Source organism: Notechis scutatus, chromosome 2, assembly GCF_049901735.1.
Source record: "Notechis scutatus isolate UNSWTSFEM ecotype Mainland chromosome 2, rNotScu1.2, whole genome shotgun sequence".
NCBI classification, from domain to species: domain Eukaryota; kingdom Metazoa; phylum Chordata; class Lepidosauria; order Squamata; family Elapidae; genus Notechis; species Notechis scutatus.
Genome location: NC_142010.1, coordinates 177,599,005 through 177,619,414, shown reverse-complemented (window position 1 = coordinate 177,619,414; position 20,410 = coordinate 177,599,005). Strand labels below are relative to the sequence as shown.

Below are 20,410 nucleotides of genomic sequence, written 5' to 3'. Positions count from 1 at the left end.
TTCCTTCCTTCCTTCCTTCCTTCCTTCCTTTCCCCCTTCCCTTCCCTTCCCTTCCCTCCCCATCCCTTCCCATCCCATCCCATCCCATCCCATCAGTAAAAGAAGTACAAAACTGCTGAATGTGGAGCAGTGGGAGGAGAAATGTTTTGGTGCTTTAAGAGGAAGAAGGGATCGAGTCCTTGAGTGGGTGGGTGGGAGAAAATGGCTGAAAAAAGCTGAACAAGAAATGAGGAGGTAAAAAGAAGTGGAGCAGAGTAGACAGTGATCTTGTGAGCAGAAACCTAAGGAAGCAACAGCTGAAGGAGGCATGAAAGCGAACACATAGAAAAACGATGGGGAACGGTCGTGCGGCTTAAAAATAAAGATGCACATTTCTGGTTAGAATGGGGTGGGGAGGCGAGGGAAGGAAGTTAGATGCAAATAAGTTTTCTAAGACTAGATCTCTCCCTGCCCTTCGTGTCTTCCTCCCCAGTGATATTCTGCAGAGGATGACGTCCTGAATTTCCTAGCCAGAATGCTAGTGGCATTTCTCTGTAGCAGGGTGGATAGGAAGTCCCAAGGCTGCACACCCCATGTTGCCTCCCAGATATTTTAATCTGTCAAGGGATTAAAATGCTCTGCTTTGTTGAAGCTTCAGTTTGGACTTCAACTTCTAATGCCACCGAAATGATCTCATAACTGTAAAAAAAGAGAAGGAACAAGGAGTCAATGTAAGGGCTGAATGTCACAAATAGGTTTGAATCAATGAACGGTCTCTTTTTTTTTCAGCCCAAGGTGTAACACATATGACATTCTCCAAGTGATGACTCCAGATGAGTTAATTCACATTCATTGACATTCTATCCATGTTAGGCGGTGTTATACAACATATTTAAAATGCTAAAGCTGGACTAGGATGTACACTCACTGGCAAAATGTTCCTTGGTACCTAGGCAGCTCTGCATAGAAATAAAGTGGTTTGTTTGTTTCAGTTGTTTTGGACTAATAGCATCCTGTCCTTATTTGCCCTGCAAAGAGAGACATATTGCATTTCTTTATAATATTCATCTTTAGTGAAGCCTGACCTATTTATATTCAAGGATGAATAGGAGACAATTTTGCCCTCATATTATTCTAAGATAAGGTAAAATGATTGGGTAGAAAGTGATAAGGTGCCTGTGGACATTATTAAGGGACTGTACCAATTTCCTATTTCATCAAGAATATATTTAGCCTGACTTTTTTCTTGCTCATCCCATTCTGTCTGTCCCCAATCAGGAAAAGTAGTGGTCTGGGAGGGTAGATGATGTAGTCCAACCATACATGCAGGCCATAAGTGGTATTTCTTGTGGTAGAAATACTTGCTCAAGAGAGGAAGTAGGCTTGTGAATGTAAGAGGATTTCAAGATTCATTTAGTCAAGATGGCAGCTCCAGAAATAAACGTAAAGAATGTTGAATTGCTGGGAGCAAGAGAGATATCTACTGAATCTGTGGTTGTAACTCCAAGGGATTTTAGCTGAAGACTACTACTCTGTATCCAATTCCATAATCTGTAGGGGAACAATATTCACCCCTTTTTGAACCAGGAACTGGTGTGCTTGAGTCTACAGTCCCTCAAAGAAGATGAGGCTAGGACCAAAGCTAGAATTAATTTAAATTACACATAGTTAATATGATTACTCTTCGTGTATTTTTCTTTTCTATCATATGAAAAGTTGATCATGGAGGAGTTTTGAGGAGCCTTATGCTTTTCTTGGAGAATAGTAAAAACCTTGCTCCATATCCAAAAGATGGGAGAAGCCCTAATTTTTGCAACTGCTGTAAGGTAAGCTTACTGATTTGGCCCCTGATTTGGTAGATCAATAATAGAATACTCTGTGAGTCCTAAACACTGTCACAATGTTCTGGGAAGAGCACTAAGTCTTTGGAGCCTATTTCATTCTGGTGCTAGTTACCAGTTTTTAATGACTATTCTTTTATCTGTTTTATTTTTATTTTATTTTATTATTTTATTTTATTTATTTTATTTTATTTTATACATATCTAGTTCTTCCCAAGAACCTTGTTGGAATGTATCAGCTATACAGGCCCAAACAGTCTAGCCTTTGCTAATTGACAACTGGAAATTTCATCGATGTGCTGACAACCACTGAGACCCCATGGCTGGTTTCTGCCGTAATATTTCAATGTTTGAATTTCAGATTGTGATACTTTGTGATCTTATCCAATTCTTCGTTTTTTACTGTCTCCAGGTATTCCCACATCAATTATTCACACTTCCTTTTCAACCACAGTTAAATCTGGTGTGTAGGCCAGTCAATTGTTTCACCAAAAAACAATGTAGTTTTTCATCTGATGTTGACCAATGCTTGATTTTCCGTGCCCTTTTCTCCATGATCACTGCTGTTATTACAAGTTCTTTCATTTCACCTTTTTTTTAAATTCTTCCCTCCTTCCTTTATCTAAGCTGGGTTCTTATTGTTTTTCTTTGGCTTGTCCCGTGTCTGCATCCAGACTTGCATTTTTTTCTCTGTTTACTGATTCATCATAGTCTCTCCATTGATGAATTGGCAGAAACATTTCTGATTCAACTGAAATGGGAGATTCTTCCTATGGTGTGCAATTCAAGCTTCGTATCAGCTTATCTTCTTGACTATAGCTGTTTGCTGCTTTATTATTTCCAGTGCTTCCTTAATCTTCCTTGTTTCTAGGGGATGTTACTTGTTCAGGTATTCTTTGATCTTCTTGTTCTTCACCTTCTTTGTTTCCATCTGTTCTGGTTTGCTTGCATTAGATCTTAGCATGCTGATCTTGTTTTCCAACCTGATCTTCCATTTTGGTGGTGCACTGTTTGTGATTTTTTTTTCTTGCTTGTTAATTTTGCACCCCAGATACTCACTTACAACTGCAGCCATGTTGTACATTAGTTGATTTGTTTCTTGCAGTGAGCCAGTGCTAATATTTGATGTTACAGTATTGCATTTTTAATACTTACGCTGGCTGTTTCTTTGGAACAAGCTTCAATGCAGGAAACCTTATTTGTTGTTTTGCGCTGTTATAAATGCTTAGTTATTGTTTGTTTTGATTCTTTTTTTTGTTAGAGAGCTTTGTTCTTTCTGAGGGGAAGGCAGAGGGCAGGGTGCCTGCTTTGGGAATGAAAATTATTCAGTAGCTATACTAGCTTCTTCTTACCAATTCTTCCTGGCTTGGCGCCTACAGTCTGAACTAATTTTTGTGGCAAGACTGATTTCTTTGCCCTGGATAGACCTTTGCAGTTCTTCCACTTCTGCTTCTCTGAATAATTTATTTTGTATTATAAAGCAACATAGATCTGCTAGCCTTCTTCTTTTTCTTCTTTTTCTTCAGCGTTTGTCTCGCGCTCTGGCGAGGTCCGCTAATGTCCTTGAGTACTGCTTCCACGCCTCTCTGTCTGCCACGTATGTCGGGTCTGCCTTCGCAATCTCTAGATCGGCCTTGATCGTGTCCATCCAGCGTTGCTTAGGTCTACCACGCGGTCTCGCTCCTCCGGCAATCACCTTCATCGCAGATTTGATGATGGATTCTTCCTTGGCGCGACTCACATGGCCGAACCATCGTAGCCGGGACTGCCTCATGACCGTGGGGATGGGCACGACGTTGAACCGTCTGCGCACTTCTTCATTCCTGACGCGATCGAGTAGGGTGAGGCCTACCGACCATCGGAGCATTCGCATCTCCATTGTCTGGAGTCTGCTTTCGACTTCTTTGGTCATCGGCCAGCACTCTGCGCCGTATATGGCCACGGGGCGCACCACAGAGTTATAGATTTTCGCCTTCAGGCGCATCGGCATCTTGTCACAGAGGACACCCGTGACGGACTTCCATTTGCCCCACGCTGCGTTGATCCTGGCTGCCACCTCAGTTTGTAGTAGGCCTTCTTCCCCAAGAGTAGTTCCCAGGTACTTGAAGGTGGAGGCGCGCGGTAGCTCCTGCCCATTCACGTGGATGGAGCCTGTCGCTTCGTTGTCAGTGGTCAGGTATTCGGACTTCTTTAGGTTCAACCGAGCCCGAACTGCTCGAGGCGGTCGTGCCACTGTTGGACTAGGTGCTCGAGTTCAGCCTTGCGCAGGTTGGCCAGGAACACATCATCGGCGAGAGCAGCGTCCATGGGGCGGGCGTGTGCAGGTCGTGGTGTAATTGTGTCCATCACCAGAATGAACAGCAGTGGTGAGAGAGCAGAGCCCTGGTGTACGCCGATGGTGATATTGAACTCCTCTGATATCCCAGCTGCCGCTTTTACACGGCTTTTGTGACATCTGTATAGGAGTTGGACCCATTGTACGAGTAGCTCGGGCACGCCGTGATCTCGCAGTGCGTACCAGATGAGATCGCAGGCGGACTCGGTCGAAGGCCTTTTCCAAGTCCAAGAAGGCGGTGTGGAGCGGGATTTTCTTCTCTCTGTGAGCCTCCATCAGCATCCGCACACCGAAGATGGCATCGGTGGTGCCGCAGTTCTTGATGAATCCGCCTGGTTGACGCTGATGTCGACGATGTCCCGAATGCGCTTATCGAGGATGCGTTCAAGATCTTCATAGTGTGTGACAGTAACCTGACCGGTTCTGTAGTTGGAGCAGTCCGCTGGGCTGCCCTTTCCCTTCCAGATCGGAACAGTGGTGCTGCGGTACCAGTCGTGTGGCACTATTCCCGTGGAGACGATGTTGTTGAACAGCTCGCACAGCCACAATGCCGAGCCCGGTAGTGCCTTTTTCCAGAAGTCGGCAGGGATGTCGCCTGGTCCTGTTGCCTTACCGCTTTTTCATGGCCTTGATGGCGCCGGTGACCTCGCTGGCGTGAATGCCTGAGACTGGGCCTTCGACGGGTCACCTCGCGGGTTCGTGGGTGTGGGAACTCCTCGGTGGAGATCTTCTCGAAGTATTGCCGCCACCTCTTGGCAGCGCCTCTGGGGTTGACGATCAAATTTCCCTTTCGTCGTTGATCCCATGAAACTGGTCAAGGTCCAGGGTCTTCCTGTGTCTGCTTTTGGCTAGGCGGTAGATCTCATTCTCGCCTTCTCGCGTGTTCAGCTTCTCATAGATGTCGTCGTAGTGGGAGCTTCTGGCTGTCGCTACTGCTTTCTTGGCTGCCTTTTTGGCCGCCTTGTACTCGCAGAGCTTCTCGCTGGTCTTGTCCTGAAGAAAGGCCTTGTAGAGCCGTTTCTTCAGGTGCACGGCATCTTGTACTTCCGGTGTCCAGAGCCATGTATCTCGCTCGATGCGTCTCTGTCCTGGCTTGGTACAACCAAGCTGTTGGCAGCCGGCAGTGTGAACAGTGCTCTTCAGCATGGACCACGCTTCCTGTGGCCCGTCGACCATCTGCAGGAACTGCTCCGGTTTGATGAGGGGTCCCGCCATCTTCTTCTGGTTCCACCACTTGATTCGTGGCTGGTCTGCATTCTTTTTGTCAATCTTGGTCTTGGGCTTGCTGATCCTGATCTTCGCCATCAGCGGCCTGTGCTGACTGCTCGATCTGCACGGGTACACCTTGGCGTTGAGCACGCTTTTAGCGGCTCTTCGTCGTACGATGATGTAGTCGATCTGTGTGTGGTGGTTCCCATTTCTGCTATGGTAGGTGAGGAGTTGGGGTTCTCGCCTAATGAAGCAGGTGTTCGTGATGGTCATATCATGGGAGTCGGCAAAGTCCAGGATCCTCTGGCCATTCTCATTCATATCACCTGTGCCGTGCCCACCGTGGCACTGGTGTCCGTTTTTGTCCCGCCCTACATGACCATTCAGGTCGCCAGAGATGATGATGTCGTCTTCATATGGGATCTGCCTGAGTTGGATGTCGAGCAGTTCCCAGAAGGTATCCTTCTCCTCCTCGTGACATCCGGTCTGAGGGGCGTAGGCAGACAAGATGTGTAGGCGCTGCCTCTCGGTCGCTACGACGATTATCATCAGTCGTTCTGTGAGGCGCTTAACTTCTGCAACGGAGCTTTGCCAGCTGGGACTGACAACCACAGCTACACCGCCGCGGTTTTCCTTACAGCTGGTGTATATGATCTTATAGCCGTCTATAGTCGTAGCCTTGTTGCCCTTCCAGCGAGTTTCCTGGAGGCAGCAGATGTCCAGCTTCCTGTCCCGCATGGCCCTGACGATCTCGGTCGAGCGTCCAGTCAGCGAATCCACGTTCCAGGTGGCCACCTTGAGCGTCTGGCAATCCTCTGTTCCCCGCTTGCGATTTTTCACACGGATCGGGTAGTCTCCGTGCGCGTCGGACCCGGACGCGGCCGTCATAGCTTTCTCACACAGTGCAAGTGCGCTGTGCTTTCCGCGTGGACCATTTCGTTGATTTTTGACGCAGGCCAATGGTCTCCTGCGCCCGCCGGTTCCCCCGAACGTGGTAGCATTGGGCGGTGTTCAGTAGTGGACGTTTCCACCATGTTGATGCGGCATTTGAGTACTCCAGCCGGCCTGTCGCGTGGGCCTGTCGTCGGAGGGTCTGCTCTCAGTTACGGTCAGCGTTTAACGGCTTCGCGCATCCAGGGGACACCACTTGGAGGTGGCAGACCGCTCGTCCCCCATAGATCTGCTAGCCTCTGTTCTGTTATTTTTGATTCTGGGTGTTCTTTTTGGATATTCTCCTTGGATTTGATTTATAATAATAGATGATTATTTATTTCTTTTCAGTCTTTGTATATTTGTGACAGATAATCCACCTGCAGCTACTGGCCCTGGTTGCTCAACCAACATTCCTGTAGCCCAAAGTTCCCCAATCTTTACAGCTTTGTATAGTGGAGGGTGTTGTGAATCAATAAAAATGAATAACCTAAATGCAAATTAGGGGTTGAAAACCTGCACACTTGATTGGTCCTGATACAACAACTTGGGATTGGGCCAGAACCAGTCCCTGATTGGCCATTTTTGGGACTGTCCTTATTGGTCAGTAGTTTAAACCTGTTGCACATTTTCATTGGTTAATAAGGCAGCAGCTAACCCTATAAAAGGGTTACTGCTGCCCATAGCATTGGTCTGTTATGTCTATCACTGTATTAAAGAGTTGAAGTCACTGGTCAGATGTCTGGTCTCCCTTATTCTCCAAACGTAACACTGGCGACGAAGGTGGAATACGGAGACCGAAGAGCTGACTAATCTACAGAGCAACTAACAGAGCACGTGGTCGAACACGCACCATCAACGGCAACATGGCCAGCGGTGCCGTACCACCCGCTCCATTCAATCCAGAGACCGAAGACTGGGAGGCCTACATGGATCGGTTCCAGATGTTTCTGGAAACCAACAATTTGAAAGATGTGACAACCGGCAAAAAGAGCTATCTTTCTAACGCATTGTGGACCAACCGTGTTTAAAATGGCAAAGTCACTTGCCAAGCCAGCAGAGGTAAAAGAGATGGACTGGGACGCCCTCGAGCCTTTACTACGGGTTCACTATGCACCCGCCGTACCAACCTTAGTCCGAAGACACGAATATTACCGGAGGGACCAACAGAAAGGTGAAAGCCTTGCTGATTATATCGCGGACCTCCGAAACCTTGGAGGCCTCTGCGGATTCGCAGACTTAGAAGAAGCTCTCCGGGATCGCTTGGTTCTGGGCCTAGAAGACGGCACGATCCAGAGTAAAATTATGGCTAAGGGGGACATCAGCCTCACCGATGCCCTTAAAGAAGCCTCGGCAGCAGAGGCAACTAAGAAGTCGGCAGCCCGAATGCGCCGCACCAATGCACCGCCACGTAAACTCGCCACTGATACCTCGCCGCACAGAGAGACACCCGGTATCAACTCACCACGAAGACCTAGAGTCCCCATCCGACAGCGATGAGGAAGAGGTCAACCGACTTCGAACGGAGAGAGACCAGTCCTCACAACACTCATTTCGACCGTGTGCCGGCTGTGGAGCAAATCACCCACGATCCGGCTGCAAATTCCTTGACGCACTTTGCCGCCATTGCGGAGACGCGGTCACATCGCAAAGGTTTGCAGGAGCAAACAGAACTCCAAACCCCGACAGGCCGAATTCCAGTCTTCAGGATTCTTCGGCACACACCGAGAAAAATTGAACCACTCCTACAGAAACAAGCCGTCCACCACTTCCACCAGGTGTGAAGAAACCAGGCGGGAAGAGACCCACCAAACAATCACCATAGGCCACGCCACATTCCTTGATGCTGGGAAAATCCGAGTAAAGGTCGCCATCGAAAACAAACCTTGCGTGATGGAGGTAGACTCGGGATCTTCCCTCTCGATGGTGTCGTGGAAAACGCTCCAACAGCTCCTTCCAACGATTCGCCGCCAAGACCTTAACCCTCAGAGGGTTATACTCAAAGACTATCAGGGCAACCGAATTCCCGTCGTCGGGTCCCGCAGATTCCAGGTCTCATTCAAGGACCGCACCGTCGCACTACCACTGACTGTCGTGGATCGAGACAGGCCTAGTCTTCTAGGCCTACAATGGTTCAGGCCGCTCGGAATCACTGTAGCTGGAGTCCACAAGGCCGAAAGCGTCGATTGGGAGGAAGCACTCGTGTAAGAATTCCAAGACGTTTCGTGAACGGACTAGGCAAGTATAAGGGGACTCCAATCTCGTTTAACTTGAACCCTGAAATAGCACCCATCCGCCTTAAGCGCGTCGGTGCCGTCGCCTTAAAACCTAAAATCGACGAACAACTCGATAAGCTGATAGCGCAGGGCGTACTGGAACCCACCGACCACGCCCGTTGGGAAACCCCGATAGTGACGCCTATCAAGCCTGATGGGTCCCTAAGAATTTGCGGAGACTACCGGGCCACATTAAACCACGCACTGCAGCAGAGTGCTTATCCAGTACCGGTAGTACAACATTTACTCCATTCTCTGGGCGGCGGGAAAGTTTTCGCCAAACTAGATTTAGCCCAGGCGTATCAACAACTGCCTGTAGACCCAACCACAGCCGAGGCGCAAACGATCGTAACACATAGGGGCGCATTTAAATGCAACCGGCTCCAATTCGGGTAAGCGTCGCCCTGGAATCTTCCAGAGTTTAATGGAAAGGTTGTTACAAGGGATAAAAGGCGTTGTCCCATATTTCGACGATGTACTCATCGCCGCACCTAACAAAGACATCCTAGAAAAATGACTCAAAGAGGTTTTACGAAGATTCCAAAATGCAGGCCTCAGAGTAAAAAAAGATAAATGCCAGTTATGTACCGAAAAAGTAGAATTTTTGGGATACCTCCTGGACAGCCAAGGAATTCATCCCACCGAAGACAAATTACGAGCAATTAAAAAGGCACCCACTCCAAAAAACAAGGCAGACCTACAGGCGTTCCTTGGACTTATTAATTTCTATAATGTGTTTTTACCCCACAAAGCAACAGTGGCTGAACCATTGCATAGACTATTAGACAAAAAAGCAACGTGGGTTTGGGGACAACGGGAACAACATGCTTTCCAACAAGTAAAGAAATTGCTAACTTCTGATTCAGTACTTATGCAGTACAACGAGACCCTGCCACTCACTATCACATGTGATGCATCACCTTTTGGGGTTGGGGCAATTCTGGCCCACGTGTTACCAAACGGAGCGGAAGCCCCCATCGCGTTTTTTTCGCGAACCTTAGCTAAAGCTGAACGAAATTATAGTCAGCTGGACAAAGAAGCTTTAGCTATTGTTGCTGCAGTTAAAAGATTTCACGAATATGTTTATGGCCGTGCGTTTACAATAATCACTGATCATAAACCGCTACTGGGGATCATTGCGGGTAATAAACCAACCCCGTATATATTGTCCCCCCAGAATGACCCGTTGGTCTGAATTCCTGGCGGCCTACAACTACACCTTGCAGCACCGCCCGGGAAATCGATTCTCCACGCCGATGCATTGAGCAGAACACCGCTTCCAGATGCTGTTGTGGATCAAGCCCCAACCCTCTCAACACTACAGATTGAAACTCTACAGGCACCACCCTTGACGGCTAGAGACATTGCTTTTGAAACAAAACGTGACCCAGTTCTGCAACACATACTACGCTGGGTTGAACGGGGGTGGCCGACAGACCAAAATGCACCTGAATGGGCGCCTTTCAAAGCCCGCCAAACTGAGCTGTTTTCCCAAAAGGGCTGTATCTTGTGGGGCGATCGAGTCGTAATCCCTAGCAAATTGCAACAGACTGTGTTGGCGGTATTGCATGAGGGACATCCGGGCATTGTGCGGATGAAATCACTCGCACACAGCTATGCTTGGTGGCCGGAATCGACAAAAGAATCGAGGCCTGGGTCGCTACGTGCCAACGTTGCCAGGACGTCAGCAACGCCCACCTAAAGCAAGCCCAACCGAGTGGGAAACGCCGAGGACCATGGTCCTGTATTCATATTGACTTTGCGGGGCCTACCAAAGGTCACACTTTCCTGATTACTGTCGACGCCTATTCTAACTGGCTTGAGATTCATCGAATGCACACAACTACAACCGACTCAGTTATTAATAAATTAAACAGACTATTTGCCACGCACGGGTTTCCGGACGTGTTGGTCTCGGACAACGGCCCACAGTTCACTGCATTGCCCTTTGAACAATATCTGGCTGATCAGGGCATCCGCCATGCGCTGACCTCGCCCGCGCACCCTGCGGCGAATGGACGTGCAGAACGCATGGTACAATTTGTGAAAAAGACCCTTCACAAAATGGAATTTGGCAACATCGACGAGAAAATCAATCGAATCCTCTTATTGCAGCACATCACGCCCCACAGCGTGACCAACAAAACACCCGCTGAACTTCTTATGGGGCGGAAAATACGATCGCACCTTGACCGGCTCCACCCCGCTTTCGCACCGGAAAAACCTTTCGGCTCCAGCAGCAAATGCCGGGAATTTAAGGTAGGCGATTTAATCTTTGCCAAAAACTTTTCCGGCGACCCGTTATGGATACCCGCAACCGTTACCTACCTCACCGGGCCTAGATCTTACCGCCTGCTAACAGACGATGGGAGGGTGTGGAAACGCCACATAGACCAACTCCGATCGAGATTACCACCCAGCGGCCATGACTCCCCCGGTTCACCAACTCAAGGGGGAGGGAGTATTGAGGAAATTGACTTTGATACAACTAATAGCAGGTCAACGGGAGCCCTACAGCCCAGCGAAACACCGGAACGTGAAGCGGGGAGGGAGTTGATGTCTTCAGGGAACTTTGATACGGGGGAAAACGAACTGCAAAACCCCGAAGAAACGCGCAGTAGCAGAGACAACCACAGTGAATGCAGCACGGAATCGCCGTGCAGCGAAATAGAACTTAACAATGGTCATCCAAACGCTCCACCGGAACCGGACATTAGACAAAACCCGGTGGAGCCTCGGAAATCATCCAGGCAGACCAAACGGCCTGCCTATCTTGAGGATTTTATCACAGCTCCCCTCAAACGGAACCCAAGGGGGAGGGGTGTTGTGAATCAATAAAAATGAATAACCTAAATGCAAATTAGGGGTTGAAAACCTGCACACTTGATTGGTCCTGATACAACAACTTGGGATTGGGCCAGAACCAGTCCCTGATTGGCCATTTTTGGGACTGTCCTTATTGGTCAGTAGTTTAAACCTGTTGCACATTTTCATTGGTTAATAAGGCAGCAGCTAACCCTATAAAAGGGTTACTGCTGCCCATAGCATTGGTCTGTTATGTCTATCACTGTATTAAAGAGTTGAAGTCACTGGTCAGATGTCTGGTCTCCCTTATTCTCCATACATAACAGAGGGGGGGGGAATAGTTCTGTGTGAGTGACCAGCAAGTTCATGCACAAAGCTCCATTTATGCAAATGGTGGGCATGCACACCCGCCTCTTGAGTAAATGGAGCGCCTGTACTTGCCAGCAGCTTCCAAGGCCCGATTCCAAAAGGCTGACATAATGTAACGGGCTGCAGCTGGGTGGGTTGGGAACCCCTGCTGTAGACGATTGGTCCCCAGATGTCCAGGAACTCCAACACCTAGAGCAGTCGACCCCAGCAATGGGTTTCTCTAAATTATATCTCACCATTGAATATGGCTGAGACATTCTTTGTCTGGCTCTACTGATAAGGCCTGTTCACTATGGTTGTACCTCTGGAATAGCTGTCATCTTCCTCAGAGCCAACAAGCCCGCAATCACATCAAGGTCATGCTTCACTGGGTGTTGTTATTATGGCTGGTTGCCAGATTGTTCGACTGAATTTGGCATTTTTATCCACCTATTCTATAGTGAAGTTGTCCATATCAAATCCAAAACATTTTATCCGTTTCAAATTTGAACGCTGTGGTTTAGCTATATGTCTAAGGCTACTGAATGAGAATCCATGACTAAGTAATGATTAATGCCTGAATATTCCTGATTCCTGAACGATTTTGGTTAGCTGCTCTCTACTTGTATATGGGACGTGGTGGCTCGGTGACTAAGACACTGAGTTTGTCGATCAGAAAGGTCGGCACTTTGGCGGTTTGAATCCCTAGCACCGCATAACGGAGTGAGCTCACCTTACTTGTCCCAGCTTCTGTCAATCTAGCAGTTTGAAAGTAAATGTGCAAGTAGAAAAATAGGGACCACTTTGGTGGGGAGGTAACAGCGTTCCGTGTGCCTTCGGCGTTTAGTCATGTTGGCCACATGACCACAGAGACGTCTTCGGACCGCGCTGGCTCTTTGGCTTTGTAACAGAGACGAGCATTGCCCCCTAGAGCCGGAAATGACTAGCACATATGTGCGAGGGGAACCTTTATCTTCACCTTTACCTTTTTTTCCCCCTGAGATATTTCATTCTATCCATCTTTCAGGTAAAATATACCTATTAAAAAGAAAATCAGCTTTGAAAATCAGATTTACTCTCTTAGATGGTTGGTTTTTAAAACTGAGGAATCTCTGGTTCTTTAATATACAGTAACATTCATGATGCAAGGTCAGGGTTCTCTCTGCTACTCTTAAGTGTCCTGAGCAGTATAATATCTGTTGCTCAGAATTGTCTTCAATAGAGAAGTTGCTGTGCATGGTTTCAGATAGAGGACTTCCTCAGTTTAATATGGATGTACTGTGCCAGGGTTTAATAAACCTCAGAGGTGAAGTCTAAATTACTCTTTTTCCTGCAAAATCTGGACTCTGCAAGCTAACTGGGGCGGGAAGCTTGTCAGCAATGACTGATAGTACTGACATAGGAGGAACAGTATGGCAAAACCAGCTGGTCCTTTGAAATCTAGTAAGTGAGCAAAGCCACCAGAGCTTTGCAAGGAAGAGTTAAACTGTCTTTTTCCATCACAGAAGTCTATCACAATCTTGTTTTGTTTTCTTCTCCTTTTGCCAGGGACTGATGAACTAAATAATTTTAAGTTGTAGGCAAGGTGCCAGCTTCCCACTTTTCTCCTGGGAATTTCTCACAAAGCCGCAGAGGGTCTGGTGCAAACAAGAGCCAGGCTCTAGCTGTGTGGGGAAGGTCAGCTGATCCACAAGGGAATGATGCCTGACAGTAATGTGATCCAATCCTTCTAATGAATGAGCAGAAGGGGGCCAACCTTGCCCTGCCTAGTACAGCTGCTACGGGCTGAGTTCGGGGAGTGGGGGCTCGAAACCACGTTGTGACTCACATGGCTTTGAAATTAAAACAGGCAATAAGTTATGTCCAGGAGTTCCTATGGGCTCCTCTTGCTTCTCTTCAGCCAGCCGATCAGCTATTGACCTTGGCAGCATTCAGTAAGTCTAAAACCAGACTGCATGGCTTCAGTGTATTTGCTGTGACATTAGAAAAGCAGCATTCTTTCGCTGGATTGGTGGAGAGGGACAAGTTGGAAGGGGCCTTGCCTGTTTTGAAATCAGCATGTGAGCTTTCCGTACTCTGGGCTGTGTTTTCGGTGAAAGGACGGCTATTTTTGAAAAGAAGGAACTTCCCTAAACATAGTTCAGTTCTCATGTGATCTCGCTTCCAAATATGCAGCATCAACATCCAACAAAAAGCATTGGGTGGAGTTAGAGAATTGAAAACCTGCTATTTCAGGAAGGTTTCTACTCTGTTTGCAATGAGGATCATTAGAGACCCCTTGAAAAGGAAGAGAGGAACTCTGGATTTTGATGGCAGAATTCTGGGAGTCGTAAGCAAGCTGGATGGGTATATTTTACAGCTCAGCAAATCGGACTATAGAATAAAATGACCACATTGGTGTTTTTTTTTAGAGATTAAAAACATACATGATATCTATGGCATTAGGAGGACCATACTTATGAGGACCATACTTAAACCAAACCCAAAATATTTATTAGTTTGTCTAGTGGTTAAGGCACCAGGCTAGAAAGCAAGAGGCAGCGAGTTCAAGTCCCATCTTATGAAAGCCAGCTAGGTGATGTAGGCCATTCTCTCCTTCTTTTAGTCCAACCCTCCTCACAGGGTGGTTGTTGTGGTAAAAATAGGAGGAGGAAAGTGTGTTGGATATTTATATGTTCAATTTAAATATATTTACTTATATCCCGCCTTTATTGTTTTTACAGGTTGCTGACTTTGGCACCGTGTAAAAATAATAAAGGTGAGATAGACGGACAAATAAATACATAAATAAATAAATAAATAAAATAAATAAATAAATAAATAAATAAATGTCTAAGGTAAAAAAACTCAAATGATACATGTCAGTGTGAGTATAACAGCATGAATTTTCAGTAAATTTGGTTAATTTTTGGAATTTCATTTTAGAATCAGAGATTGAAAAAAGCCTCAGAGAACTCTGTGGCTTAATTTCCTACTGATGTGGGAAATCTCCCATTGCAGCATCCCTGATAGGTGGCAACATATAACCTTTGATGAAAAGCACATAACATTCATTGTCTTCTCACATCTTTTCTGTTGTGGGGAATAGTTCAGATAATCTGACTGAACCAATAAGTACAGATATTACACTTGATCTTAGCCAGGATTTGGAGTGAAGTCATATAATCAGAAACTTTGCATTACTTGAATCTCTGGTGTTCTCTTTCAAATCCATCCTACAGGATGAATATAGATTTACATAATTGGGTATTTATAGATATTTGACTTTAGGATTGTTTATGTTTTATTTATTTGTTAGATTTATATCTCGGCTTCCCTCCAGAGTCATAGGGTGGATATGCTTGCTTAGGTAATGCTGTACGCCACCTGGAGTCACTGTGTGAGTTGGATGGCTAGAGTGCCATGGAATTGATGGTATTCAGTTAGAGAATTTAAGACAAGGGTGTCAAACTCAATTTCATTGAGGGCCGCATCAGGCTGTGGTTGACTTTGGGGGTCCAGGTAGGTGTGGCCGACTGGGTGGGTGTGGCCGACTGGGTGGGCGTGACCAGTTTGACACCACCCACTGGGTGTGGCTGACTTGGTGGGCGTGACCAGCTTGATGCCACTCACTGAGTGTGGCTGACTGGGTGGGCGTGGCCACCTTGATGCCACTCCCAAAACTGCTGGCCTGTTTCCTCTTCGCATTGGGTAGACCAGGCTGAAGCCACGCTGGTCCGATGTTTCCTCTTCACATTGGGTAGACCAAAGCCACACAGTCCAGCCCCTTACATTTTTCAGGATGCTCCATGGGCCGGATCCGAGCACATCACGGGCTGGATCTGACCCACGGCCCTTGTGTTTGACACCCCTAGTTTAAGAGTTCCGCGAATCAGGGAAGTAAACCCAAAACTGTGTCTGAATGAAAGTCGGTAAACTTATTAGCTACTTCTTCTTTTCTAGTCTGGTTCAGATACAACGGAAAAATACTGTGTGCATACACAGCTAAATAAATACACTGAGGTAATTGTTTTCCACTAAAATAAGATAGGAAAGCATGCACAGCATAGATGCTGGAATTATCTCCAACTTTGTACTAGTAGTTTTATGTATATGTGTGCTGGGGAAAAAATTGATACCGTGTTTCTCCAACAATACGGCCTCCACCAATAGGAAGCCCCACCATGTTTTATTGGCATAAAATCAAATTAAGCCCCTCCCCCCAAATTAAGCCCCATATTAAACATGCGAAATGGGGGAGAGCGGGGGGCGGCTTGCCGTTAGTAAGTACTTTTGTTGCATGCCCGGATATGGTGCTGCCTGCGTTGGTGGGGCACTTCATATCGGAGACCTTCCACCATTGCTTCTCCCTTCTCCCTTGCTGCCGCGGCGTTTGGCGCAGCCACGTGCGCCAGTCAGGCTCCTCCCTGCAACCGGAGCCCTGAGGAGACACTGGCTTCAGCGGCGCTCCGTCTTCCCTTTGCTTTCAAGGTAAAGCGGTATTTTACAAAGCCTCCCCTGCCCGAGAGGGCAGCCCAACCCCACGTGGGGAGGCTAATTTCCGGGCCTCTTCCGTTCCTCCCGACCTCCCTACGCTGCGCGCCTCTGACGCGCCGCTCCTTCAGCCCAGCGAGCTCTTCCACCTCAAAGAAAGGCCAGGCGGGCGGCTGCGGAGCAGCAGCAGCGGGTCTGAGCCGCCGCAGCGAAACAGCCACCACCCGTAGCCCGACGCGGGAGAACGAGCGAGGTTAGCGCCCGCCAGCCCGGCGAGATTTGGGAACGAGGGGCAGGAGGAGGCACGCACACACCCACGGCTCACTTTCCCAGCTTTGCCCAGCCCTTACGGCTCTGGCGCGGCCCTGGCGGGCAGCGAGCGCCCCCACCGGACCCTCCGCTCATCCTGCCAGGGCCGCGCCAGAGCCGTAAGGGCTGGGCAAAGCTGGGAAAGTGAGCGCTGGTGTGTGCGTGCCCTCCTGCCCCTCGTTCCCAAATCTCGCCCGGGCTGGCGGGCGCTAACCTCGCTAGTTCTCCCCGCCGGGCTACGGGTGGTGGCTGTTTCGCTGCGAGCGCTCAGACCCGCTGCTGCTGCTCCGCAGCCGCCCGCCTGGCCTTTCTTTGAGGTGGAAGAGCTCGCTGGGCTGAAGGGAGCGGCGCGGCAGAGGCGCGCAGCGTAGGGAGGTCGGGAGGAACGGAAGAGGCCCCGGAGATTAGCCTCCCACGTGGCTGGGCTGCCTCTCGGGCAGGGGAGGCTTTGTAAAATAATTCGCTTACCTTCGAAAGCAAAGGGAAGACGGGAGCGCCTGAGCTAAGTGTCTCCTCAGGGCCCGGTTGCAGGGAGGAGCCTGACTGGCCGCACGTGGCTGCGCCAACGCCAGCGGCAGCAAGGGAGAAGGGAAAGCAACGGTGGCCCGAACCCAAGGTCTCCCGAATATCCAAGCTGTCGCCGCCCGCCCACCCACCCGAGGATGCAAGGGGGAGAATTAAGTCACCCTCGAAAAGACGTCCTAGCCGTTTTTTCGGGGTCAAAAAAATAAGGCCCGGCCTTATTATGTGAGAAACACGGTAGCTACCTATGCTCTGCTGTGGATAATGTGAGTAGGTGGGCAGAGAGAGAGGACTTAGAACGAGGTCAAAAACATTCCAAAACATTATCTAATGGGCACTCCCATAGGGATATATTGTAGGAATAATTTTCTACACAGCCTTCAGTGTGATATAGACCATTTCTAACCTGACTTTTCTTTTGCTGGCTCTTCCCTCCACATGGAATTTGGCCCTATTGCCTTTTTCAGTTTTCAGAGAGTTATTGTATTGATGAACAGTTGTCCTGACTCCCTTTACATAATTCCTTTCCAACATTCCTTTGGATTAGACGGGATAAAGAGTAACCAATGTTGACATTGTGCAGCACATAGAACCAATTGCAGCATGAGCAGGAATATCTATTGCCCTCTTTGCTAGAGCTGTGAAAACTCATTAAAAGTTGCCTTGGAACAAATGAAGAATGCTCACATGAAGCTCTTCTTTTTTGAATTGACTATCAGATCCAACTTCTGTCGACCAGAAAGATACTTTATGTTAAGTTCAGCCAGCAATCATGGTCCCTGTAGATAGAGCTGACAGGAAAAGTATATATATTCCCAGGGAAGGTCAGTGTAATAGTTTATTAAATTTATGTGATCTAGTGGAGCCAAAGTTAGCGTCTGAGGAGGTAAACTTAATTTTGTAATGTTTTATAATAGTAGGCAGCTGGGCCTTGAAACCACCCTACCAATGCCTATTAATAGCACTCCTGACATTAAGCCAATTCACAGGGGACAGCAACTTGTTGGCTGTGAGACTAAGGTAGTACATTCAACCTGTCAATTGTGGACTCATCTCCCCTGATCTTCTGCTGGTAGAAGATAAGCTAAAAAGTATCAGACTTTCACCCTCAAATATATGTTTGAGGTATCTCCTCAGAGCTTCTAGATATCAACTTGCAGAAAACAACACAATAGCGCTTGTACAGTCTTATTGCTTCTAGGAAGACTCTGGCCATAGTTATAGAGAGATCAATAGTTCAGGTTCCCTGTTTGTGCCTTTGTCACAAATTTCTGACATTTGCACCACCATTCAGAGGAGTGCCAAGGCAAACAGAACAATCTTGGTGGTGACCAACTGCCTTGGGGGCTGAAAGGCCTCAACAGGTGAACCTGGTAGACCCTGTTTGAAGTTTTGCTCTATCTCACTTCCAGGTGCATTGGTGTAATTATTATGGCTCCGAATAAAACGGTTGAATCCTGAATCTTGAACTAGGGCTTCCAGACATTTTGGAAGGGCCTATGGATTTTCTTTCATCACGCTAGGCTAGAGAACTGACTTCCTAGCCCAGAGTTAGAATTTAAACAAATCTTAGCTATTCTCCCTCAAGTTCTTCTCTTGGCGCTGCTCCTTGTGATGTAAGTCCACATCCAGCATTCTCCAACTCTTCCAATGTCACAAGGGTTAATTTTAATTGCTGTCGAGCTTATAGCAGTTCATTAAGTTGATTTTCTTTGGAATGTTATGACAGTGCTTTTGATTACAGATAATCTTTGGTTAACAATAATTGGGAGTGGGAAATCTGTCACTAAGCAACATGGTCAGCACATGATTGTGCTGACTTACGATAGCAGTGCCAGTGCAGTTGCTAAGCGTGATACCATTTGATTGCCATTTGCAATCTCTAGCTTCCCCATCTACTTTGCTTGTTGGAAGCTGGCAGTGAAGATTGCAAATGGTCATCTCATGACCGTGTCATGCTGTGATGTAATTGTAGGCTGGTTGCTTAGCACCCAAATAGCGATCATGTAACCATGGGGATGCTGCCACAGCTGCAGCTTCAATGGCCAGCTATAGGTCTTCACCTTCACTACCTTGTAGCTTTGAACAGTCGCTGAACGAATGGTCATTAACCAAGCACTCACTACCTGTAAAATAAACTACTGAGAACCAGTCCTTGGTTATGACAGTATATAACTATAATAACGCATGATGAGATTAGTAATACATCCAGAGAGATCTTGTGAGTTTAATTCCCATTGTGGCCTTGAGAAATTGTGTGTTGGTCCTCCTAGTTTCCATCCTGGCTTTGCCTGCTGAAATTCAGGTCACGGGGTATCTCAGTCAGTGTGGTGAGAAGAGCTTGGAGAGGGCTCAAGTCCTAAGGTCCATCGGTCTGTTTACCTTCTGCTTTCTTGCCTATCTCTTCTGGCAGTGACTTCTCCACAATCAGCCTGTTTTCTGGTTTGCCAGGCAGACTTTCCTTCCGAGTGTTGATACTCGCCAAGGTATGGAAGGGGTCTTCTGTCAAATCTGCTAAGCAATATACAGGTAGTCCAGTTAATTTAGTGACCCCTCTAAGTTACAATGGCACTGAAAAAGTGACTTATGACTGTTTTTCACACTTACGGCCCCGCAGCAAACCCATGATCACACGATCAAAATTCAGACATTTGGCAACTGACTCATATTTATGACAGTTGCACTATCCCAGAATCATGTGATCAGACTTTTGAGACCTCGTAACAAGCAAAGTCAATGGGGAAACCAGATTCATTTAATAACTGTGTTACTAACTTAACAACTGCAGATATTCTCTCAACAACTGTGGCAAGGAAAGTCATAAAATGGGGCACAACTCACTTAACAAACAGAAATTTTGGGGCCAGTTATGTTTCATAAGTCAAGGACTACCTGTATTGTATTGTCTGATTCCTAATTTGTAAAGATATGTCAGATTTTCGGAGTCAAGCTGCTTTGTAGGCAAACTTGAAGCTGGTGCTGCCGCTTACTTCTGCAATGTTCCATTACCTCTGTGGGCTTTTCCCGTAATACAATTTCTACCATTTCTCGTATTGTTCCCCTCTCTTGGCCACAAGGCCTTCTCGGCTACATTCTGCTGATAGTGCACTTTTGGCCTACCAGCAGGCACTTTTGCACAATGGAGAAAGTGCTGGGCTCTGCTGTTTTTGCTCTCTGTCTAAAGATGGAGTTGATGGAAAGTCACTGTGTTGTTATTATTGTTATTTTTGAATAGCAGCGTTTAAGACTTGAAGGAAGTAGATTTTTTCCATAGAACTGGAAGAAGCCTGAAGTTCTTGCTTCAGGTTAGAAGTGGGGTTATCTCCTTTCCTGTTTTCTTCTACCTCTATTGAACAAGAACAGATGAGTTAAATACGTTTCAG

At 47.3% G+C, this 20,410-nt stretch overlaps 1 protein-coding gene across 5 annotated transcripts in view; it reads left to right on the top strand.

Moving 5' to 3' along the window:
• The window catches only part of LOC113420591 (PH and SEC7 domain-containing protein 3), a 175,397-nt gene that overhangs the window by 44,002 nt on the left and 110,985 nt on the right, over positions 1 to 20,410 (top strand). The window contains exon 1 of one of the 5 annotated variants that reach the window (XM_087957496.1): positions 13,533 to 13,657. The exons of the other annotated variants lie outside the window; for them this stretch is intronic. Within the exon in view, the coding sequence (XP_087813622.1) occupies positions 13,599 to 13,657 (59 nt within the window). The 5' untranslated portion in view covers positions 13,533 to 13,598. Of the gene's footprint in view, positions 1 to 13,532; positions 13,658 to 20,410 lie in introns of those variants that run through there. 5 annotated transcript variants of the gene reach the window in all.